At 41.8% G+C, this 25,359-nt stretch overlaps 1 protein-coding gene across 6 annotated transcripts in view; it reads left to right on the top strand.

Annotated features, from left to right (window-relative positions):
- Positions 1-24,377, top strand: part of gria3b (glutamate receptor, ionotropic, AMPA 3b) — a 119,265-nt gene extending 94,888 nt beyond the window's left edge. For 2 of the 6 annotated variants that reach the window (XM_064328181.1, XM_064328186.1), the window contains 5 exons: positions 41-239; positions 13,359-13,606; positions 19,648-19,762; positions 21,446-21,693; positions 22,440-24,377. In XM_064328181.1, coding sequence (XP_064184251.1) covers positions 41-239; positions 13,359-13,606; positions 19,648-19,762; positions 21,446-21,691 — 808 coding nt within the window. In that variant the 3' untranslated portion in view covers positions 21,692-21,693; positions 22,440-24,377. Of the gene's footprint in view, positions 1-40; positions 240-13,358; positions 13,607-14,467; positions 14,583-19,647; positions 21,332-21,445; positions 21,694-22,439 lie in introns of those variants that run through there. The other 4 variants (XR_010329082.1, XM_064328182.1, XM_064328184.1 and 1 more) reach the window with 4 other exon arrangements.
- The last annotated feature ends 982 nt before the right edge of the window (positions 24,378-25,359 follow it).

Here is a 25,359-nt window from a genome sequence, read left to right as displayed (position 1 = left end):
TCTTCGTCTCACTGCAACACCCCCCCCCCCCTTCACTCAGGTCCTTGTCAGGGAGAATAGTGGGAGGTGTCTGGTGGTTCTTCACCCTCATCATCATCTCGTCCTACACGGCCAACCTGGCAGCCTTCCTGACTGTGGAGAGGATGGTCTCGCCCATCGAGAGCGCTGAGGATCTTGCCAAACAAACCGAGATCGCCTACGGTACCTTGGACTCAGGCTCCACCAAAGAGTTCTTTAGGGTGAGTGCCAGCATCTCTTGTGCTTTAAGGACCGTTCTGTGAAAAATCAGGAGTGCTTTACAGCACAGCTATCTCTAAACATGCATATTTAGAAAAGCTGAAAGTTTTCTTGCAATTCAGGATGGAATCCAGGGAAATGGTTCAGTTGGACATGCCAAGCAGATAATAGGCAAATGGCCCTTAGAGGAAAGATATTGAAATCCTTGATTTATTCAAGCTGGGCACTTTTCCTGGATGCATTTTTTTCTTGCGGCAGCCCTAAGTGCGCTTTGTATCTTTTATGCATGTACAGAAGGGAATGATTGCAGTTTAGTTCTTTGTGTGTGAACCATGCATATTCCTAGCATCCGAGCTGATAAATGCTAAAACAAACCCTTTCACGGGCCGCCCAGTTTCATCCAGCTTAGTGCAGTGATGCACCCCATGATAAGGAACCCTGGCCGCCGGGGCATAGGAAGGGTGGGGGGGACAGGGGGGAGACGTGCTCTTACCAACGCTGGAAGCAGAGGACATTGTTCTGCTCAATAATAATTGGATTATTTTCATTCTTTTAATTTTATTTAGAAAAACTGTTGGACTGTACCTCATTAAGCGGTCCTCAGCAAGGACCCCTTAACCTTGTAATTTGCTTCAATTGTTGTTAAAATTTTTTTGCCTGTATGCCTTTATCAACGGTCTCTGGGAATTAGCATTTAAAAGCAGGAAAAACAGTGTGCTTTTCAAAATAAGAACAATATGTTCCCGCAGTGCCCGACATACTCCTACGCTCCTGCCTGACCATGCCACTGCTAATTCCGTCCCAAAGGGTGACGTTTATTGGTCAGAGTGTCACTGGGAACAGGAAGGAGGGTTGCCGTCGTCAGGGTGTTGCCCACATCGTCCCCAAATAGCAGCTCCCCTGGCTGACGCCATGCCGGTCATCAGCCTGGTACAGCTGGCGGATCAGCGCACGTAATGATGCGGCAGCTGGCTGCAGGCATTTCAGAGGACGCGCGTGCGAGTGCGTGCCCTTCTGCACTGATGGAGGACAAGGGGTTTGGGGCCTAAACTTACAATTGGGCGTTCTAATTTAGGGAATAAAACGAGGACAAGAAGCATTTGGAAAAATTACCATTCCGTTCGGCGTGACAGAAAACTGCTAAAATACCAGAGAGAAGCTGCAATAGGAGAGGCATGCAAATCAGCACACGTAACCTTTAACTGGGACAGAGGGAAAGTGAGGCTGAAATGTGTGATTTTTCTCCATAGACAGGTGCTCTGTGTGCACTGTACTGTATTGTGCTCCGTCAAGTGCATGCGCAGACTTGGGTCTTCTTTGATCCCCGTGCACCATGCGTGGCTATGGACTAAGTCTTCATGCTAAGCACTAACATGAATGAGGGTGCCAGATCTGCCGCGCGTACGTGTAAAATGTGCACCAGGTGTAAAGCCTTGATGTAATGAGGCTTCGGAATCAGGATAATGATGTGGGTGGGTAAGTGTCTCTGAGTGACTGAGAGTGAGTTTTGATCAAAGCTTGACATCATGCTTTCACAAGTGAAATACAATTAGATGAATGGTTGAGGCCCGATAAATTTAACCTAATGAGAATTCATCCTGTAGGTCAAATGGAACAGCCGAAAGCAACGTGTTTATTGCAGAGGGATGGGCACTGCAATTAGGTAAATAGGTCTGTCTTCCTCGAGCTCATTACTCTACTGGTCAACGTAGGAGCATTGCCCCAAGTCTTTATACTCTAGGACAGCTTAACTCGGGATGCTGCGTTTGAAGGACATTAAAATCGGGTGGAAATGAATCACTGCAGGTGATGTACAAAATTAATTTTTAAGAAGCCTCAGTCACAGCTGTTCGTGATGAATTTGAAATGTCAATTAATGATTTGTTTGGCTGGCTGACATGCACTGTTTTCCTGTGTAGTCAAAGGTTTGCTGCAGAGGTAATTGGAAGGAGGTTAGGGACTTGCAAATTTCAAATATACGACATAATGAGTGTCCTAGTTACACTCTCAGCCTTCAAATTGGAAATGACATGAGCGAGCTGCTATTCCAGGGGACTTTTAATTAAAACTGCGGATGGCTGACGAGGAGGAAAGAAATACTGATTAATAGGGGTTCCAGTTCTATTCTAAATCTGCTCTTCGGCAAAGAAATTCCACTTTAATTAGACCTGTATGCCGTAAAGCAGCTCGAATTTTGAAATCAGGGACTGTGTTTGTCTTCTTAAATGAAATATGTCCTCATCTTCGACATCGTCGTGACTAAAAATGATCACTGCCTCTGCAGTTCTGTACACCGTGCTTTACAGGGTTAGAGCGGAATCTCACTTGTCAGTTCCAATTTCTTGATGGGCTGTTGTCATTGGTTAGGAGAATAGTGTGTGTCCAGCCTAAAAGCAAATTCAGATGCATATTTTATGAGTGACAAGTTATATTCTACGCACTACATATTCAATCTCTATTTCTGCGTTTTGCACTATATACTAAGTATCCTTTCATAGATTTGAGCAGATCCTACTGTTTGTAATACATGGTGAAAATATACATATTTTTTTCAATGTGAATGATAATTTCAATGCAAATTGTGATACTGCGTAGCGCTCTTTGTAATTGGTCCATTCCGCATTCGGTTCAGGTAAGTGATCCTTTACCTGCTGTTTGGCTATATGCTCGAATAGCGTAGGGATGCGTCGCCTTGCGTTTGAGGGAGCCAGTCGCCAGAACACAGCTGCTGCGAGCGCGCGCACACATATGGCCGACTGCTTTTCCACATGGCGGGTTCTGGTCTCATTGGGTGGAGATTTAACACTCCTTTGCACACGCACTGACATATGAAATTAGCGATGGAGCGCGGGGCGTAAAGTCTAGTGGAACGCCAGCACTTCAGACAAGATGAATGGTGCTGCAGTTTAGATGTCAGATGTTGACGGCAGAGATACAGGATGAGTCAATACATCTGCTTTTAAAAATGTTGATAATGGTTGAGTGCAAATTAGAGGGTTAGGCAATGTTAAATATATTAGATGTTCCATATCTTAGAAGCTGAATTTCATAAGATATACTATATAACATCGGCTGATATAAATTTGATGAAAATCAGTGTTAGGAACAACATTATACAGTCTCATACCCAACATTATACTGTCTAACAAAAACTCACACAATTCGCTGTCAATGTGTGTTGCCTGAAACAACAGTGAAGTGTGCTTAAATTAGACTCCTTTATATGATAATATCTCTAACATTATCATTGGTCCCAGACTAAATGGCTCTGGAACACAGTTTTTTATTCTGGGTTTTGTTCCTAGTTTGTGGAAAGGGTTAATTTTTTTCAGCAGACTTAAAACACTTGTTCTTTTTTGTGTGTATCTGTGTGTAAAGAACTGCAGAAATCAAGAGGCTGTTTGGAGACCTCTGTTGCCAGGGAACACTGTGCTAGGAACTCTGCGTTAGGGTACACAGTGCCACTGTAAAAAACAAGCTATTTAAAATGACCCGGTACGTGAATTCATTTTGCACTGAGGATTCACCTGTCATAGCACATTAATGTAATTTAGCAGCGGTGAGCATGTGACCAACCCCTCTTCAGGCTTAGATTGGATCACAAGACAGACCTCATTGACTCACCTGCCTTCTAAAGTGTACTTTTTAAAATCCGTTTTAATGGCAAAATGCAAACCTTGGCCGTGACATAATGAGCGCTCTTTGGATGACAGGCTTGCAGAAGCTTACGCTCAGAGGGATCAGACCACTGGCATTTAAAGGGCCGGCTGCAGCATTCGGTACGATCGCCCTGTGACAGTGCAGTCTTTCACAAAGGCAACTTTCTTGTGCAAATCGCCTCTTGCTGACCTCCGTTAAATCGGCCCGGTCACCGTCACTGTCCCTCACCCTTCAGCTATCCTGAGTGACAGCTCCTCGTCGGCCGCAGCTCCCCAGTGCCTTTCCCTGCCTGGTCCAGCTGACAGATCTCATCCGAGGTAGAAACGCAGGCCGCGCGTCCACATCCGTCATCCCACCCCAAGGAGGGACCAGAAGAGCGCACTCTGGCTGCCGCTCTATGGCAGTACAGCGCAAGACCACCCCCCCCCCCCGGCCACCTGATCCTGCAACCCCCTACAAACCTTTTCACCACCTTGCCAGGCACTCGGTGGTCTCGTACCTGTACATGAGTTTTAAAATGTCCATTTAAAATATATATTTGTGTAGTAAATTTGCAGTATCAGCCTGCACATGCAATAGCATGAAAGTGCTAGAAAAGAAATGCTCTCAGCCAAGGGCGGAGCTAGCCTGTCATACGTATGGATGGTGAGAACGAGTCCACTTTAAAAAACTTTTCATCAGCTCTGATTTTAATATGTTTAATTTGATATTTAACACCGGACATACAACATCCATCCATCCATCCATCCATTATCTATACCCGCTTATCCTGGGCAGGGTCACAAGGGGTCCTGGAGCCTATCCCAGCATGCATTGGGCGAGAGGCAGGACTACACCCCGGACAGTCTCCAATTAGCCTACCTGGCTTTGGCTTGTGGGAGGAAACCTGAGTACCCAGAGGAAACCGCGAACACGGAGAGAACATGCAAACTCCACACCGAAAGGCCCAAGTTGAGATTCGTACTCATGACTTTTCCAAGCTAGCAATCCCAGCAAGCTAGTATGCTATATCAAAACTATGCAATCTGTCACTAAACAACTGTTTACGTTTACATACACTTGGATTCCTTGACACACACACACAATACATTCGCCGAAAAACACTTCCATTAAAAAAATTCAGTTGCATGTAACCAAAACAGACTTTTGGCAATATCTCCTGAAACATTTGTTGAACTCTCCTGTCATTCATTGGAGACAAAGGGATTCTGCATGTTTAACCTGAAATACGTTGTTCAAGCTTGATGCATCAACCTAAAAAGTCTGTGTTACATTTTACTCCACGTTATGTTTTACCCCACTCTCCCCTACTCAGCCCCCCATGGCTGCTCATATGGGTGCACCACACCCACAGCACCCCCGCTAATTCTGCTTCTGCTCTCAGCTTTTGAATATGGTACTTCTAAAAAATAGTAAAATTCAAAAGATGTTGATCTTAAATAAAGCGGCTCCAATGATTTGATCATGAAAATGTGCTATTTCGGTTGTCCGCCCACATACAGCCTACACAGACTGTTCCAATGTCAGCCTGTGCATGTTTGGCTCTGCAGATGCCCAGACATTGTAAGTTCTCACTGAGATTAAGCAGCGAGCAGGTGGGATTCGCTTTTTGTTCGACAGCAAATACGTGCGGTAGACCACGACATACCCTTATATTCATATTGTCTGCAAAACGAAAGAATATATCCTTAAACAGTTGGTGAATATGCACATGAGCCAACAGCATTTTTTATCCTTGGTTCAGGAATATAAATATGACCTTTAGGATAGTAAACGGGTATTAGCAGAAGACAGTGTACATGAAGTCTTGCTCAGAACAGAGGGCTCCTGTCATCCAGACCTTTTGGCCTTTCTTATTGTCAAATTTCTCTCCTTCTCTTTTTCACCTTTTAATTTTGGGTCTTGCATTTTAAAGAGAAGAATCATTGATAATGAGTGGCATTGATTATTGCATTTTGCAGTCATGTGTGCAGTTTAAATCTTCAATTAAAATTGGTATTAACCCCATGTGAAGTTAAATCCATTTAAGGATTTAACCAAAGTGACTTTTTTTCTTTACATGTTAATCCACTTCTTTTTAAGGGAATAGCGTCTGGCAACCATCTCATTAGTAAATGAGAGCCACTTTTACCGTGGCTAAGCTAATGTGATGGCTCGGTCCAATTATATATGAAGATTTCAATGATACAGTGACACAGTTGACAGTGGTCTATCATTCTAATGATTATCTCTCCTTTGGCTGGTTCTGTCACATTTAGCAAAAATGTAATATCATCATCAGCAAGAATAGCACTTAATGCACAAAGACTTCAACCATGGTGAAAAAAAGTGGCTGAATTTTCTCCAAATAAGATTTCCATTCTTTTCGAATATACGTCAAGCATAGATTTGAATGCAAAAAAACAGAGTATTTTTAGGATTGAAGGCATTGTCAGTTAGTTTTGGTAAAATGGTAAGAAGAAGCTTTTTACAATGAAGATGAGACCCCCGCTTTGCAGAAAGAAAATCTCTGACAAAAGCAATGACAGGTTCATCTGGAGCAGAGATCTGCTGCACAAGAGAGCGGCCTCTTCTGAAGGCCTTGTCTAACCTCAGAACAGCTGAACTGACAAAGAGAAGGGAGTTTAATGGATTCCTGTATCCAGGCAGGCTGCCTGTGTGTTGGTATTCTGAGCGTGTTTGTATTCAGTGTGAAAGTCTGACCAAGTCGCAACTTTGAATCAGCTTGCCCAAGACAGAGACTGCAAACAGTAAGCAGTATTTCCCTGAAACTGGGTAACATTCAGGTGCATGCATATTCATCACCTGAGGTAAATGGAGATGGTGATGGGTTTGGGGGATGTGCCTGCTTCAATTTAGGGGGAGAGTAAAGAAAGAAAAAATATGACTGTTCTTATTTAAACAAGGAGGAGGGAAAGGAAACAGGGTCATTTATATGGACTGGGAGTTGGCAAAGCCTCTTAACAATGTGTGAGCATATACTGTAGAGAGCAGTTTCTGTGAATCTCTGATGAGCTTGAATTATTCTTTATTGTCTTCCTCACTTAAATTTAGTGTGCAGCACATTAGCAGAACAGAACTGACGTTAGCATGTTCCATACATTTTGAAGTTATCTTGAGTTTTTTGGTGGCTCTTGGCATATGCACAGTACCTTAGTGTCTCTCCAGATATTTAGTTTTTCTAATACATTATCGGGAGACAAATGCATAAAAAGCTTGACTTAGTATATAATAATAATTTCCTGCAGACTTTTAATGTGTATGCCTTATATGTTGCTGTATGCAGTAACAGCTTTGAATATCACTTGGAGAGTTTGATTATTTTGTATTTGTGCAGGAGCCGTTGCGGTGGGACACTGAATGTGTTGTCAATGCCACCCTTGTCCGTACGATTTGTTGAGCAGTGTATCATCAATGCTCCATTTAGCTCCAAAAACTAGTCACATCACAGCATTATTCCATTTCCATGTTTTGTGGTTTCTTGAATGGGCAGAACTCAGTGGCATTCATGATTGGCTTAGACTGCCCCTGACCCCTCCCCCTGCTGTTGTAATAGCAATGAGTCAGCGCCTCGATCCAGAGCACAGCCAATCAGTGCGGCCGCTGAAAAACGAAAACGACAGATTAGCCGTCGCTTTGAGAGAGATACAGAAACCTGTCCGGGAGAGTGGACGCTCGCTCGAGGGCCACTTTTAACCCACTCGCAATCTGCGGCTGAGTCAGAGCTGTGGGGAAACATGAAGGACCGGGAGCGGACGAAAATAGCACTCCACAGGTGAAGTGGCCTGATTACACCTCGCTCAGACCGGCTGTACCGCCCGTTTCGTTTCGTTGCTTATTACGCGTTTGCGGTTCGCTCGTACGCTACGCGTGCACTTGTGCTAATGGTCAAGGGAGATGAAGAGATAAAGGCAAAACAGAGCCTCGCGCGCACAAAATATGAGCTGTCGCAGCCGTGAGCCGGGGAAATGGTGCAGTAAACTTTGTCTTTTGCCAGTTGCCTACATTCCACTCATCATAGTTATTGCCGTGTAGTATATCAGAGCTTTGACGTGTGCTCCACAGTGCTGTGTTTGCAGAGGCCATTAGTGGGCCGACAGTGTGTTTTGGGAAAGGGATTGATGCTTCTGGAGACAGCATGAGCGACATCCCCCCTAAACACACACACATACACACAAATCTATACACATGCACACACTAGGTGTACGTAAACGCACTAACACACACACAAGGATGTACACATACACATACACAAGAAGGCATGTGCGCATGTACACACATACATATAAAGGTATGCAAGTGCACCCACACCCATCCCCCATCCCACCCACACACTCAAACACACAGACTAGAGAGAGAGAGAGAGGGGGAGACGCTGACTCATTAGACTCACACGCATTTATCATCATCGCACTGTGAGACACTGCACGGATCAATACAACCACTCTCAAGATCCTCTCACTCTCCCTCTCACCATCCCTCTGCTCAGGACAGCCACAACACTGGATAACTGTGACAAATTGGGACTCCCCAGAAAGACCGGTTTGCTAAGTGACTGCAGTATGGCATCTGTTTCCCTCCGATGTAGTACCACCGTGTACAGTAGCCATGTACTGCAGCTGTTCTGCTTTAACAATTCGTAAAATCACTTACTGTGGAAAATCACATACTGTTTTTCTGTCAAAAGCCAGTCCGTGGCACATAGAACAATACAGTTTTTATACCAACAGGTAATAGATGTTACGGTTTATTATTTTAAAACCAGCTTTAAATCGTTACTGCCTGTTCTGGAGGTTAGGATCTGTATTTAAAGGGTGTAGAGGTGTTTTCTGTTGAGCTGAGGGTTCTTGATGGTGTCTTTTGGATTTTCCATAAAAAATGATGGCTGCAGAATTTTTTATTTGGATTTTCTGGATGGTAGGTGTGAGGGAGCCGCAGGGCTCCTGCCTGCTTCTGGTATTGACTTTACAAAGCACTGAGGCAGCACGCTTTCTGTCAGGAGTAATCAATTCTTAAATCCATTCATTTCTGCTCATTTGCCTGATAGATCCTGCACCCTGGAAAAAAATCTGTCATACCTGTGTCCTTCTCAATGATTATTTGGCGTACAGTGATTAAAAAATGTATTAAACAAGCTCTGATCAGCTTTAATTCGAATTATGGGCAACAGCAATTTACATTAATTGTGCTGAATCATGTGTAACAATTGTACTGAATCGTGTGTAACAAAGCACAGGTCAAGCTATTGTCAGTATTTACACTATGGGTTTGTCTCATAACTCCTGATTGGTTGAGACTGACGGACTGTTACTGGGATTTTATTTGCGCGCATACATCCAAGCAAATGTATTTATTTATTAAGCACTCATCTCTCAGTGGTAAAATTCAGTTCAGCTACTTGCATTTGTGTGCTAAAGGGATCAAATGTAAATTACAAATCATCTATCATTCTTTGTATCTCATAATCCATGTGAATAATATTGCATTCATAAATCTTGATGCACACAGGCTTTTGAAAGTAGGCACAGAGTATTTAATGGATAATGGGCACTGTGAATTTGTACAATGAGGAAATATGCCTCACATTTCAACTGATTATTGTAAATACTGGATTATAAACATTAATGTTATAGAGAAATCCGTGAGGAATATCCTGGAAAAATAGCTTTTATTGAGTCACTTCACTTTTGTAATATATTTCTTCATTTGCACAGCAGACTGTATATGCAACAAATTTCAGTTGATAGCTTATGGTTAATATTTTGTACAGTCCATTTATACTGCTGTATATTTTACAGGAGCAATCCTGGTTTGGCACTGTACTGCTGGGATAGGCTGTACTGTCCTACCATGGATTCAAATCTGCAATGTTCAAACTTAAAGTTCACTGCCTCAAAGTACTAATTATTCGATTGCATTGTATAAACATTGTTGTAAATGAAGCAGAAAATTATAAGAAAGATTTCTTTCAGGGCAAAAATTAAGACAGCATTGCACTCAGGCTATGAACAGTACTCATGCTTCAATTAGAAATTGTGTTTTCACTCTCCCGTATCTTGGTCACGCAAACAGCAATGGAGGCCATTTTGGAAGTGCTCCCACAGTACCTATGGAAGAAATATGAAGGCTAGACCAAAGTCTTCAATCACCGCAGGAAAATTAAATATTTTCTACAATTCATGCGTCCTGATGCACAAATCAGAATTATGTTGAGCAGTGGCTGAGAGAGACAGCATGTGAAAAGCTCTTGAAGCTGGTCAAAGCTAATCCGCCACAGAGAGGCCACTTTCCAGACTGCTTTTCTCTCTGCCTTTTTTCTCCACAAGGGGAACGATTCGGTGGCTAATATTAGCATTTTCTCCAAGTTTCAGGGAAAAAAAAATCCATCAAAATGTTAATTTCTGACTGAAGCTGTCTGTGTACTTGGAGTTGAAAGCCGCGCTGCCCTACTTCAGAGCAGTGTCTGCTGGTCCTTATATTATGGACTTTGGGGGGGGGGGGGGCTACAGTGTAGATTAACACCAGTTTTGTCTCCCCAATGAAACCCTCTCAGAAGCGGTACAGATATAACATCAAAGGACACACTTACTTTCCAATAGGAAGAGGAGTTTTTGAATTGACTGAGGAGCGAAATCTCTCGCCAAAGAGTTCTCTGGCCCGTTTTTACTCTCAGGTGTCCAGATGTTGTAGGAAATATGAACAGCAGCCCGAAGGTCGCGGTGGGAAATTGCCTTTGTACCTGTGTGCAAGATTCTCACTCCTGATTGCCTCGGGAAACATCGAGCTGTATAAATGGATATACATTTAAAAAAATGTAAGCAATGAAAAGCGCCCTGCTCGAGGGCTTCTGCCAGGAAAACAAATAGCGCAGCGTAGTTCCTCCAGCTCCACGGAACCCAGAACCTATCGGCAGCTGGCAATGGGCCCACTAATCCGATGTACATGCCCCCCGAGAATTTGTGCGTGTTCCTGAGTGTGCGAGTGCCCTCACGGTCCGGGACTCTCTCCGACCTGCACTGCCATTCACAGTCTGAAGTGTTAAAGCACCGATGGCAAAATAAATGCATGGACATTGAAGATTTTAATAGAAGTTTATTATAGATACTGTCCTTTTGCTTCCGTCTGCTTTTTGTGCCTTATCCCAGTATCAGTGCAATTATGTTCTTCCGCCCCCGCCCCTCCCCCCCCCTCCCGCCCCCCCACCTCCCTCTTTTTCTCTCCCAGTCTCTCCCTTTCATTTCTTTGAAGCTTCTTGTTCAGTTGTTTTTTCCCCTATTTCCTTCTTTGCACTCGGTAATCTCTTCTTTTAATTAAAGGAAATGGACACGGTGTAGCGGAGATGACTTAAAGACACGTTGTGTGCGATTCATCCAGCGTAATTGGGCCTTTTTCCCTCTGGCTAAGCACCTCACTTTGGTTCCACTCTTCATTGCACCTGATTTCCTTAATATTTACCTTTCTCGTTTTAATTTTGTGTGGCTTTACAAACTGAGCAAAGACACTTTTCTTTTCTTTTTTTAACTCGTGAACACATCACCGGGCAAAATATGCCAGATGTTTTTTGAGAAACATTTAAGCAGTGTATACTTATTTAAATACTGCCCATTTTGCCCAGATATCATTGCCAATGGATGTAATGGCAGAGTGGCATTTATTGTATTCTATTGTATTGCATAGTATGTTGTTCTTGGTTCTGTATTCACTGAATGGACCTCTTACCTGAAAAAAACTCATTTAAGCATGTGGGAAGACATTGCATTGAGTGATGCAGAAAGGTGTAGAATAAGAAACTATGTATATATATCAACAGTTACCTGTGAGTCCAGTGTTCAGGTTAGGTCATTGGAGGATGTTGGGGTCTGTCAGGTCATAATAGCGAACATATTTAATCCCTTTTTTAAGAACAATGAGCTGAATTGGGTCCTGAAAAACAGACTCTGTGTCCACTGAATAACAAGGTAAACCAGGTCCTATAATGTGAGGTATAGGACCTGATTTACCTTGCAATTCTATAACTGATAAATAATGACAACAATATTTAAATTTTTATTCAAATAAAACCAGGGAAGATCATACGATGCCATTGATCTTGTTCATAACAGTATAATGACTCGGTGTCACTCAAATTAAAGAACAAAAAATTTTAACACACGAGTCCATTATTACTTCACAACAATGGCATGGCTTAACTGGACTGAGTGGGCCTGGATGAGTTGTGGTTTTGTTGTGTTTTAAATAAATTTATTTCAATCATTTATCTCTCAGTTTTAAATCAGCATAGGTTTGACGTATTACTTAGTCATTGAAATTGCTAAGCAACAAAACAGCAAGTCTATTCCAGTGTGGCATGGTTGTCACATCTACCTATAGAATTTAAATATATCGTACATGTAGAAGGGTATAGGAGAGGTAAAACCAGGCTTCCACCTCACACGTGAGTAGTAAGTAACTGGCCATCAAATGACGTAAAGCCTACAGAAAATAAAGTTTGGCTGAAAAGCTAACCCTAAAATTCCGATGAAACTTGCACGGCGTCATGCGATATTGACTGACACGCCCCCAGTGGCGGCTCCCCGCCCACTTCGACGCAAGTCACGAAATTACCAAAGGGCTGAGGAGCGTCTGAATCCGTGTCAAAAATCCCATTTCGCCTGTGCGACTGCTCGCAACACGTCATGCACCGGCTGGAGAACAGAGCCGTGTGACTCATCATTAAGAGCAGCCAGCTTGCTCAGTGGATTGCAGTGGTTTTCTGGCTGTGGTTTGGGAACGGCAAAACCCAAGCAAGGTATATACTTGGGTCACAGGGGACAGGTGTTGAGCCAGAGGCTAAAAGATAACTTTGAGGTCTAGATTTAAAGATCAAAACAGGTTCTGCTTCCCCCTTGATCTGGGGAAGGTAATTCCAAAGCTCAGATGCCTTGTGATTAAAGTCTCGGCTGGGAGTTTTGAGCTTAAACACCTTGGGCGTGGTAAGATATCCAGCATCCTGTGATCATTTGGCTACTTAGGAAAAATAGGAGGGCACCCCGAGTATGGTGATCTGAGCTGTCATGCTTTATAGAGTGGTAGCAATGATTACCTTAGAACAGTACACAAGTGTAGAGAAATACCCGCATCATTGCAGTGGGCTGACAATGATGCGCCATCTAAATACAGTGCATTTTTGTACTTCACAATACTGTAAACATATGGATGAGTTCACGAGGAAGCTTTCCTCCAACTGCCCTGTTCTTGAACTATTTGAAGATATCGAGCATTTAAGATATCTATGAATATTTCAAGATTTATTAAGGTATCTCCGATGCCTTAATATAATTTTGTCCAGGCTTTCTGACAGTAAGATTGTGATTGTGAAGCACAGGATCACTGCCCAGTCTAGAGCATGCAGTACAGTGTGAAGGCCGTGCGATTTTGATTGCCTAATTTTATTTCCCTTTCTCCTTCTCTCCCTGATGCAGCGCTCAAAAATAGCCGTGTATGAAAAAATGTGGTCGTACATGAAATCCGCAGAGCCCTCTGTCTTTGCCAAGACCACACCTGACGGGGTCGCCCGGGTACGGAAGTCGAAGGGCAAGTTCGCCTTCCTACTGGAGTCGACCATGAACGAGTACATTGAGCAGCGGAAGCCGTGCGATACGATGAAAGTGGGCGGGAATCTCGACTCTAAAGGCTACGGTGTGGCCACACCCAAGGGCTCAGCATTAAGGTGGGTGGAATAATATAACAATATTCTCTATGTTGTTATAGTATTCCACCTACCCTGATGTCTCCTGTTGTCATTTTTCCTTTCCCTCCTTTTGTTCCGTTTAATTTTGACCCTTTCCCCCCCCCCCCTTTTTATTTTTGAGTGGGACATCGAGAGGTAATGGTGTTATGTCTGTTTTTATCGTGACTTGGGATATCCAAGCCTGAATTCTTAACACTGTTAATGAATCTTCTACATGTCTGCATTCCGTTCCTATAAGCGTAGTGCGTATGTGGTGTGTAGACTTAAGTGAACATCCGTCATTTCACGTTGACGTCTCTTGCCTCCCTCCCTCCCTCCCTCCCGTCTTCCCTTCGTTCCTTTTTCCCCTTCCCCTCTGTCTTTCCTTCCGAACCCATGTGTCGTCCTTCCTGACTGTGTGTGTTGTCACTTTTAATTTAACAGTCCAGCGGTTTTTCAATTTAACTTGTGAGAGCTGCGCTGTCACTTGTGACGAATGTTAATTGCATGGTGTTTGTTGTTGATACTTTTCTTCTCAATGACGAGTGTCCCCATCCCGCACACTTCAGCCCCGAGCAACGTAACCCTCCATGCCACCTTTCCAATATTTGAACTTTCTTTGCTGTACAAGCGTTTCTTATCTCTCCATACCCTTAAAATTCTTATCCAATTTGTCCTTTCGTGCTATTTTTAATGATTAATATGAATATTGATATCATTATTCTTATTCTTACTATGATTATTATTAATCTTATAAAATTCTTACTATTACTCTTATCACTATTACTATTATTATTTTCTTACATTAGATTTCTCACGGACCTGTGCATTTTCTTACGAGTTATGTTTTATCGTTTCAAGAAATGCTGTTAACCTGGCAGTTTTAAAACTGAACGAGCAGGGCCTCTTGGACAAATTGAAAAACAAATGGTGGTACGACAAGGGAGAGTGCGGCAGCGGGGGAGGTGACTCCAAGGTCAGCCTCAATGTCACCAAAGTCGGGTACCATAGTGCAGAGTAATCGGCAAGGCTGTTATCTTCTTCTCCAAAAGGAATAGGCCCACCCGCCGTGCAATAACGGCACTTCAATGATGTGGCTTTTCCAGTTTACTGAGCAACTGAGATCAAACCAGGAACCCTTCGCTGGCTAATGGAGGAAGAAAAAGGACCAGTAGCATTTTCGACTTACTGAAGAGAAATGCGCGCAGCCGTTAGCCGCAGTAGTAAGGGAGGGAGCAATAATGGCAAAATGAGGCAATTTCCCTCAACTTGCAGGGACAGACCAGCAGGGCCTATTTAGGAAGTTTAGAATTTTCAGGATTTGTGACAGGGTTTTTCTGTGGGGCAGAGTCAATGGTCTCCCAGTCTCCAGAGTTGAAGATGGCTGCCCTGCAGTTGTGGAAGGCGGTAATTGCATTATCACTGCCTTTCCCATCTGCTGGGCAGCGAAGCACCAAAGAGAGAGAAGGGAGTTTGTCTGAGTCTGGTCTGTGAGCCATTCGCCTCCTCAGCCAGACTGCTTAGAGTCGTGCTCTGGCACTTTTATAATGAGGAGATCTGGTTTTAAAAGTAAAAAGGAAGCAAGAAACAATATGCGCAGTGATGGTTAAGATAAACATGGTTCTGGTAGACATGAAGAACTATTACCTGTGTATAGGTTGAGATATAGGTTTTATAATCTTGTATGTATTGTATGTATTTTATGTTCGGACCCCAGGAAGATTAGCTGCACACTGTGTATTGCTAATGGGGATCCTGAATAAATAACTAAATAAATAAATAGTCCAGACTAGCACGTAGCATACTGTAGGGTGGGCTAAATGGTCTAAAATAGGATCACAACAGTAAGGCTGCCTTTCTGGCTTGGCCAAAGACCCTGACCCACTGGCCTGGGGTTCGAAGGGCCGGCTCACAGCACTCTCCTGACCGCCATAGAGCGGAAACATGCAGGCAGGAAGGCGAGGGGAGCAGCGGTGTCTTGAGGGGACGAAGCATTACAGGCAAACGTGAGAATTCTAATACCAAACAGAGGTCTGATTTCCTTATGTCACACTCAAAAGCCACTTCCTGATGGCCAATGCCCACCCCCCCACCCACCCCCCCCAGCCCAGTCCCAATCACTGTCCCAGCCTCCCACCCTAGGGCCTCAGCAATGACAGCCCACCAGTGGGATCTGAAGGAGGACAATTTCACCCAAACCTTTGTTACAGCAGCGACGACCCACCCACAGCCCAGTGGACAACCACGGACACGGCTCTGATTCCTCTACTGTCTGGACCCCGACCGTGCCCGGTACACTGCACAGACAAGGCAGCTGCCTTTGCTATTCCTGACTGAAGGTGTTCATTTCTGAGAGTAAGCAGGCACTGAACACCCTTGCAGTGTAACAGGAATACAAAGCCAGTGCCTTGTTCTGACAGCAATGTGCTGGGGGATTTGGGTTGGACCAGAGGGCAAGTTTTGCAATACACCAACAGAAATTATGGTTTCAATTTTGACTCGCAAGATTCCTATTTTTTTCATCTTCCCTAAAAAAGAGGTAAACCTCAGTGACTTGAACACATTTGAAATAAATTGTATGTAATGACCATCTGAAAAAAAATCCACCAGAGAAGGATAACTACAAAACATTTTCAAGTGATAAAATGAAAGCTAGAGTAGCTCAGTCTGATTAAGTGAGCTGACAAAACTGCAACAATTGCTTTGAGGCCACAGAGGATCAAAGATATTTGTACCAACCACAGAGAAGTCCTCTTATGAATAATCATCATCCATGCAAAGTGAGCAAAGGGAAAACCATGCATTATCATTTGTTAAGGACCAAAGCGTATTTAATTTACTTTTATTGCACTGGAAAATGGCTCCTGTAAAATAACAATTGGATGAGGTTATAATGACATATCACATTTCAGGTGAAAGAAAGGTTAAGGATCATCTAGAAACCAATCAGATTATCCCCAATTCACAGGCCCAGGTCAAATTTGGGACAGAAACAGCACCCACACCTCTGCCTTGAAAATAATACGGTATAATGAAATTTCCCCTTTCATTTTTGGGATTTAAAGTGTAATCAGTGGCTCCAAGGTTAATTTAATTCCAAGCTCAGTTTTGTGCCAGAAGGAATGATCTGCTCTGCAGGAGTTAGTGCCCCCTAATGAAAGACATGGGTACTGCATAAACTGGTATTAATTTATTTATATTATTTATTTATTTTGAGGAGCCAGTAATGATGAGGTAAAACATAATCATGCCAAATTAATTCCAATTAAAACCATGTGAGTGCACACCATTTCATTCTCCATTTATGTATTTTATACAGGTAAGATATGCAAATACTTATTAGAATTATTTTAATCGCATATTTAACCCATTATACGTGCAATTCTGTTACTGCTATGCAAGTACCCAATTAATAGCTGCTCTGTTGGAGCCTAAACAGCTTGTTACACACACACACATGATTTATATTAATGTGATGTAAATATTTGCTTGTTAATTCTTGCATTAATGCAGTCAAATTTGTCAAAGCATGCAGGGACTGGGAGAGGGAATGAGCTTTCCGGTCTATCCCTCGATAGCTCCTGCATTTCCTCCGTCATAATCATTTATTATAAAGATTGAAAGATAGAGATGAGCGATGTTCCATTTCCGGCAAGCTAAGCTGCTGAGACAAGGATGTCGCTCGCAGAAAGGCACGCACACTCCGGTATCAAAAGTCCTCAGACGTACCTCAAATCAGCGGGGGGCACGGCGCGGTGTAATGGGTAAGAAGCGTAAGAAGCCCGCGAGCGGGTTGTTTCTGGGTTGGATCCCAGCTAGGGGCAGATCTGTTGTACCCTTGGGCAGGGCACTTGGCCTGATTTGCTCCAGTAAATATGGAGCTGTATAAATGGATAACAGACAAAATGGAGGTTTGGCAGCCCGAATACAGATATCTGCTTCAGAAATGAGTAATTGGTTAGAATAAGCTCCGTATAGCAGAGAGGCTCAGAGGCTTTCCAGGGAGAAGCACCATACAGGCCATAGGCAAGCTTGTGCTGGGGGTTTAAGTGTCCGTGGCTGCGAGGCTCTGTTTCAGTCCTTTTCACAGTGAAACTGAATTGCTGAGGCTGACCATGGAGAATTACTGAGGCTGACCATGGAGAATGTTCCTCTGAGTCAGGCTTGTGGTATCTGGCCAGGAGCACATAGACCCACTTAAATCTTTTCTCTTCCTCATTATTATTATTATTATTATGATGATTATTATTATTGTTGTTGCAGTGATTTGGATATTGTTTGTATTTGACATACTATCCTGTCATACAGACGTTGTTTTCTGAAGCAATTTCATACACTTTATTTAACAGCCATGCTCCAAAGGAACTTGAACTTTGTTTAACAATTTTTTAAGTCCAGTTCACTAACCACAGTGCAACACTACTGCAGCTACTCTGCGGCCCCTCAAGCCACACGCTGCCAAATGGCATTAACAAAGCAATGAAAATATCATTCTGGGTGCTGGATGAATGGCAATTGCATAGCCTACTGAATCCCTGACGGCCTTGGGAATACTGTATACTGACACATTCATGCATCAATCACGTATTAGGACATTCACCAACATCCACAGCCAGAAGAAAATGGATGCCATCTTATCCATCTAAAAGAGCTCACTCATTATAGCAAGAATGAATACATCTGCAGTATATCAGTTTCATTTAATCTGATATCTGTGAGAGAAGGACAGATTGTGCCACTTAGTGCCGCTGTCCACTAATGCAGTTTTGGCATCTGCTAAGCTAGTGTGCTGTCTGTTAGATTTGATAGGTTAGACTTTATTACAAGGAAAACAATGCCACATTTCACCTGGGACAGCAGTTCAATTTCTCCCTCATCTTCTCCGTGATAGCTCTGTTGCACAGCGAAGGATGGTGAATACAATATATTTCATGGTGTTAAATTACAAGTGTTTATCATTTTTCCAGGGAATGAATGGATGAGAAATCTAGCAGTCATGCCGATTCCATAATGGCTTGCAAAACAAAAGCCATAACAGGTCAATCAGAGACTTTATCATCTTTATAAATGTTGAATTGATTTTCCAACAAGTGTATTGGTCAAATTGGTTCTCCGAAATGTTCTCTGAATGTTTTGGTGCACACTGACAGCTGTCCAACCAGACACTAATCTGGTCATTTTAATAATGTGTATAAACAAAACCACATATCCACTGGATCTGAGATAAGTGTGGTCGATCGCTGATAAATCCAAACTTACTGTAAGACAATTGACAAAGTGCACTCTTGACAGTGCATCCTCACAACTTTTTGTGTACACAATTCACCAACAATAAGCAAGAGGGGGATTTCAGGATTTAGAGTGGATGGATCAGTTCCACAGGACACCAAGGACACCATCAGATTGCTCCATGCAACTGCAGGGCATCCTGCATACCTGCAGGTGCATACAGTGTCACTTCCTTTTTCAGAGCTCAGTGACACACTCGCTGAGATAGTCCCCTTTTCTTGCAGTGCTGTGACAAGACTTATTGTGTGCTCTCTGTCCAGGTAAGGAAAGGGCTGTGCACACAGAGCATATGCAGGAGACCATGCAGTAGTTGGCCATTAAGTTTCTTACTTAATGACAGGATGGCTAGCATTCTCCTCAGCTAGTATAAAATTCAGCTGGTGGTTTTTGTTCATCTGCTAGCCAAAAAGGGTTCCTGTCAGATTGAGCTTGTTACGTACTGGTTAGAAAGCCACGTGCTCCCTCCCCGTGCAGTTCTATCCCCCTGTGCTTAGTTGTTTTGCTATACAGTTACTGACCCCTTTCTCTGCTCTGAACAGTGTGTGCCGATTACTCAAAGCGATACCATCAGGCCCTGGCCCTATAGGCTAGCCATGCTGAATAGAAGGTAACAGTTAGAATGTCTGCACTCTGTGATGTTGAATCGGCCAGGAGCCCTGCTGTATCGCTTTGTAAAGTATGAAGTAGTTTAAAAGCTTGAATAACATAAAATAACATAATATAATGTTATTTATGTTATTTCCCACGTGAAGAACTCCTGTAAACCTTGCAGTATTGAAACTCAGTGAACAAGGCATCTTAGACAAGCTGAAAAACAAATGGTGGTACGATAAGGGTGAATGTGGGACCAAGGACTCTGGAAGTAAGGTCAGTCGCTGCAGGTCTTTTGTACTGATTCCAAATTGCATTTTGACCTATTGTTCATATGCAAAGACAAATAGCTGTTCAGAAACATCTATTTCTTTTTCTTTATCTTTAACAAGAACAGAGCAACTGTTTAATGATAATTTGTTGTTAAAATAAAGTTTTGAAAATGACTTAAGCATTGCACAATTTTCCCCAATAGTAGTATATTTTTGGCAAAATATTTGCTGTAGTTTATTTGTTATTACATATCACTGTGAATGCTATGATGTTACCATTTTAAGTATTTTTGTTTTTTGTGTTTTTTTGTAGAAGTCACAGTATCATGTGAAATGTTAATGTGAATAGAATAAGACAAGGAAAAGGTCATAGCATGTCTGGGGAAATTTTATTATGTGCATTTGCAATATGTATTTTAATTTTTAGATCGATGATAATATTTACATAGTCATTTTTTGCTCATTTTCATACTTGACATTCATGGTATTTAACCATTATGCTGTTGTTTTTATTAACCAAACTTTTTTATTAAAATTTTATTTATTGGCGTTGTTACTTATTTGCATGGAAAATGGGTCTATTGGGTTCTTTAACCCCATAGAGTGTGGTTGACGAACAGAGTTTCTTATTCTGACAAACTACTTCAGACTAACTTCGCAATGCCTGCTGGCATTCAGGAGTCACATCTGAAATAGCGCTGTTACAAAAAGAATATTTTGTTTGCACACTATATGAAGCTAAAGAATGCAATAAACCTATTACTTAACCCTCTGAGATTACGACCCAGCCTTTGACACACAGACAGTTAAAACTGAGTGTTCTTTCTACCAGCCTGTTACCATTGCCCAGCAGTTAACCCATGCAAATATCTACTTCAAAGCTCATAGGGTTAAACTGCAAATGGTAAAACTCTCATAAACAAATTTTTGATAAACAAGTTTGGGAGATAACAGCAGCAGAATGGTTTCTTTTTTACCTCTTAAAGTTTGCTTTTTGAATCAAATGGTGAATTTGAAAGCCCTTATCCCAAAAGATTTACTTTGTGTCTACTTGCTCAGACAGTTCAGTATGATTGTCAGTTTTCAGAGCATATGTAGTCAGGGCTTGTCGTAGGATTGACCTGTATGTTACTGGCCCATCTTCCTCAGGTGGCTTCCGTAAAGGAGCCACAATTTAGCATCCGCTACATTCACCAGTCAGCTTTGTTTGACAGAGCTAAGATATAGACAGAAGGGTTGACTTATCTCTCTTCCAGAGGAAAATGGCATGATCACAGTTGTCCGAAGTCCCTCTCGGCTTCTTACCACTGTAGGAAAGCCAGTTAAAGGCATCCAGAAAGTCAGCTATTTTATTTAGCTTCTGTGTGACCCCTTTACCAAAGGCGTACCTCCGAATGTTCTGTTGTCTCAACCTTTGGTGTAATTGTAGCCCTGAATACACCATCGGTAGCACCAGAAATGTCGCTTCGGGGAGGAATTTGAGGGTCTTTCATCCAAGAGAGCGAGAGAGAGAGTAGGTGTCTGCATTTGAGTGTCAGTCTTCACTGAGATTTGAATCAGAGACCTTTGAAAGCAGCTAGGGAGTGGAGGCAAGCTGTGTGTTTGAGCTCAGGTATGCTAGTCTCATTGTGCTCTACAATGCTCCCGCCAATGCAAACATTCTAACTCTGTTCTTCACTTCTCTTAGGACAAGACAAGTGCTCTGAGCCTTAGCAATGTGGCAGGAGTCTTCTACATTCTGGTTGGCGGCCTGGGGCTGGCCATGATGGTCGCTTTGATAGAATTCTGTTACAAGTCACGGGCAGAGTCCAAAAGACTGAAACTCGCAAAGAACGCCCAAAACTTTAAGCCAGCTCCCCCAGCAAACACCCAGAATTTTGCCACATACCGAGAAGGCTACAATGTGTACGGAACAGAGAGTGTTAAGATCTAGGGGTATGACTCTCCAAAATTCTGTCCCATACTGTCAGCTCTCTGCTTTTTCTGTCGAGTTATTAAGTTTGTTTTTCTGTTGACTTTCAGTTTTTTTTTTTGTTTTGTTTTACTGTGCTTATTTTTTGTCTGTCTTAGGCCCAATTTCAGGCTGTCAGTATTGTGGATGACTTTAGATAGGAGACATGAAAGTGTTACGTTATTATTGCTTTGCAAAACGATGGTATTAAGCTTGGCAGTTGCTTAAATTAAGAAAACAATATAATGCGCACTGTGGTTAAGCTGAAAAAAAGATATTAACATCAGATGCAGTTTTCTCATATGCTGTATGAGATTCCACAAGTAAGCTTCAGCCAATTTACAATGGAATTCAGTTCATTTAGCAGACTAAAGATTTTTCAATTGCCCAGACATAACTGTGTTAAGTGTGCAAGATTAAAATTGTTCAATACAATTCCAATAAGGGCATTACTGTCACCTCTGATATACTGTATAATTCTGCCATCTATAAATGTAATCATTTATAGATTATTTGGCTGGTGAAAGTGCTGAGACGTTGTTTAATATATCAAACGTCTAGCCAGGGAATCTCTTAACTCTAACCTACAATTTGCTTCTACTTGATAATTGTTTAATAAATGTAATAAAGAAGCAAAAGGTTCCCTTCAGAGTAGAATCTTGTCCCATACAGTGTAGTGCTGGTACTGTCCTTGACATTCACAGACTGTTTTTCCTCCTGTCTGACACAGTTGGAAGGATCCAGAGCCACTTGCAGTAAAAGCCGACACCTACGAGCAAAACGGTTGAAGAGATGGTACTTGGGCCTGGACCTTATCTTGAGCCCCTGAGCACTAGCCTTGCGGTGTCAAGCACGATAATCTTTGACGAAGACACGGACAGGAATTGTCGCTGAAAGTACTGAATTTGTCTCCTACTGTGCCTTACGGAACATTCAGAGAGTCACAACAATGCAACTCATTCTAGTAATATTGCTTCACTTGAAATACAAAAAAAAAAAAAAAAAAACATTAGCAAAGGACGAATGACATCATATCCTGTGAACATTACAGTACAGATACTTTGAAAGGAAAAAGAAATCATCACTTGCAACCCTAGCACATTTGGAAGTGCCACACTGAGGGGGAATCTACTTGAGAAGACATGGTGCATTGACGTTCTTTAAAAAAAAAAAATCTGATTTAAATTATTTAAAAATAAAAATTATTTTCACAGTCAGATCTTGCCAATAAAACATAGTAAAGCAAGATTCTTCAGTGTATTGCAACCATCCCATTCATTTTCCCAGAAATGTATTTTAAAAGATACTTACAGTGATTTCTGATGATAATTTGTTGGATTGGTAAATATATATAATTATTTCAGCTGCATCAAATAATTAGAGAGATTATGCCGTTTCACTTCATGTACAATTACCATTGTTGTGTTGTAATCGTGAACCCTGGTGCCGCTGATACCTTAGAACCCGACAGCCAATATGCAGGAGTTTATGAGCCGACAGTACTTCTCCACTGGAGTTACTCTGGACAAAATTAAATGTGACATTTGGCTTATGACAAAAGACCACATCTGGCACAATCCCCAGTACTGCCAAAAAGATGTGTCTGCCGAGAGAGGATTTATTTCTCTCATGTAAGCGGCTTGTGAAATTCAATTGGTGCCAAATTTTTACTCAGTGCAATAACTGAACAGAACCTAAACAGTACATGAGAACAAAATTAATTATACGCCACTAAAAACAGGGTTTAAAAACACACACACACATGTACACTTGCATATGTATTATGCATTGTCTGCTGAGAAGTTTTAGTTTGCTGCTCATATTTTGCAAGCAGTTTTCTTTAATTCTGTAGAAATAAAAGTCTACTTTGAAAGGAATGACAAATAAATTAAGTGGACTTTTCAAATGCAGATATACAGCATTGCAATCAATTTAATGGCTTCGAAACCAATATTTTTGGTTTACCTTCTCTATTTCCTTAAATGACAGCACATTTTAAATCAAGTTGTGGTTTGCTTTTGATTTAGTTTCCATTTATGGGCGTATTAGTGTTTGGTGCAAAACATCTTTTTTAAATTTAAACAATTAAAATGGGAAATTAATTTTGCCCAAAGATCACTGCGGGGGCACGTTTTAAACTAAAGCTTAACCATTTTCCATTAACGCTGTTACAAATATTTTCTTTTCTCTAAGAAAACTGTGATTCTGTAGTATTCATGATATGCCAAGATGGAATTTCTTGAAGATGACTAAAAACATATGGAAAGATAGTTTTATATAAAAAAGAAAAAAAAATGAAACAAAAAGATGTAAATGATACCTGTACATTTGTTTAAACAAAGTTAATTTATGAGTGTGAAGGCTTCACAAATGAGTTTGATAGATTTGCTGATTTTTAAAAATGCATGTATTAATTGGTGACTGCTTAATAAGCCCTGCTACTTCAGAGTGTAGGAGGTCAGCATTAGAAACTCAACTTCCATTTTTAATTATTTTATCCTTTCTTCCCTTTTTGTTACTGCACTATTGCGAAAAAGAAAATTGCTGAGCAACTTAGCGATTACAAAAGAACAAGAACTGCATGTGTGGGAATAATTAACCAAGCCTCGTTAGTGAGGTGTTGTACAAAGAATTTTAATACATTTTGTAAATAAAGCTGTATAGTAAACACTGTGTTTTGTGTTTTTTCTTTTAAACAGAATAGTTCAAGATTGCATGAAGATTCTGTGTATTATTGCCCACAGATGTTTCTGAGCATTTAAGGATATATAGTGTAATAGTGTTATTGGGATGGCAGGTATGCCATCCCGCCAAGTTACGCCTTGGCGGGGGCATGCCCCCATACCTATACAGCACCGAGAGTTTGGCACTTTTCAGGGTTCCCCACAGAAATAACCACAACAGCCACAGACACTCAGCCCTTAAAAACATTAAATTCTGTACATTCTGACCCCATTTCAACAGACAGAATTCATAAACAACTTCACATGTCCACACAATAAAGCCCCAAACTAAGGGGATTTTGCGTTTTCTCCTTCTTCTTCTTCTTCTTCTTCTTCTTCTTCTTCTTCTCTCATTCTTATTTTTCCTGCCGCCTATCCCACTAACAACATGTCTCCCATTGGACATTTCACTAACACCAGCCAAATCTGCCCTACACGACCCAATCAAAAACGCGCATACACACGCAAAATACCCATACATTTGTATTCTGAAACATTTCCCGTTTAAACAGCTAGTCCACCTGTGGCCTAGTAGGTAAGGTTACAGTCTTGGGAACATGGGGTCGGAGGTTCAAGCCCAGCTTAGAACACATTTCTTTAACCTGCTTCAACCCTCACTAATAATTGTCTACTAGCCTACTTATCAATTATTGCTTTTGCACCATATTTACCCGCCGTTCACCGTTCAGTTATTAACCGGCTACAATATTGCTAAGCCACATGGATTCAACGGGAGCTCTTCTGTGCTTACTGGCCTGTGTTCTTTAAAACCACCGGCAGGTTTGCTAATGATATTTCACGCATTGCATAGCTATTGCATTAGCTAACGAAGTCACGGCAAATGTATTCCTTTCATTAAAAAGTTACACCAGTTCACCACTGTGCCATTTCTATTAACTATATTTCTTCACTTGGCTACCGTACAAA

The sequence above is a fragment of the Anguilla rostrata genome, chromosome 3, assembly GCF_018555375.3.
Source record: "Anguilla rostrata isolate EN2019 chromosome 3, ASM1855537v3, whole genome shotgun sequence".
NCBI lineage: Eukaryota > Metazoa > Chordata > Actinopteri > Anguilliformes > Anguillidae > Anguilla > Anguilla rostrata.
This window is presented reverse-complemented; position numbering and strand designations above follow the sequence as displayed.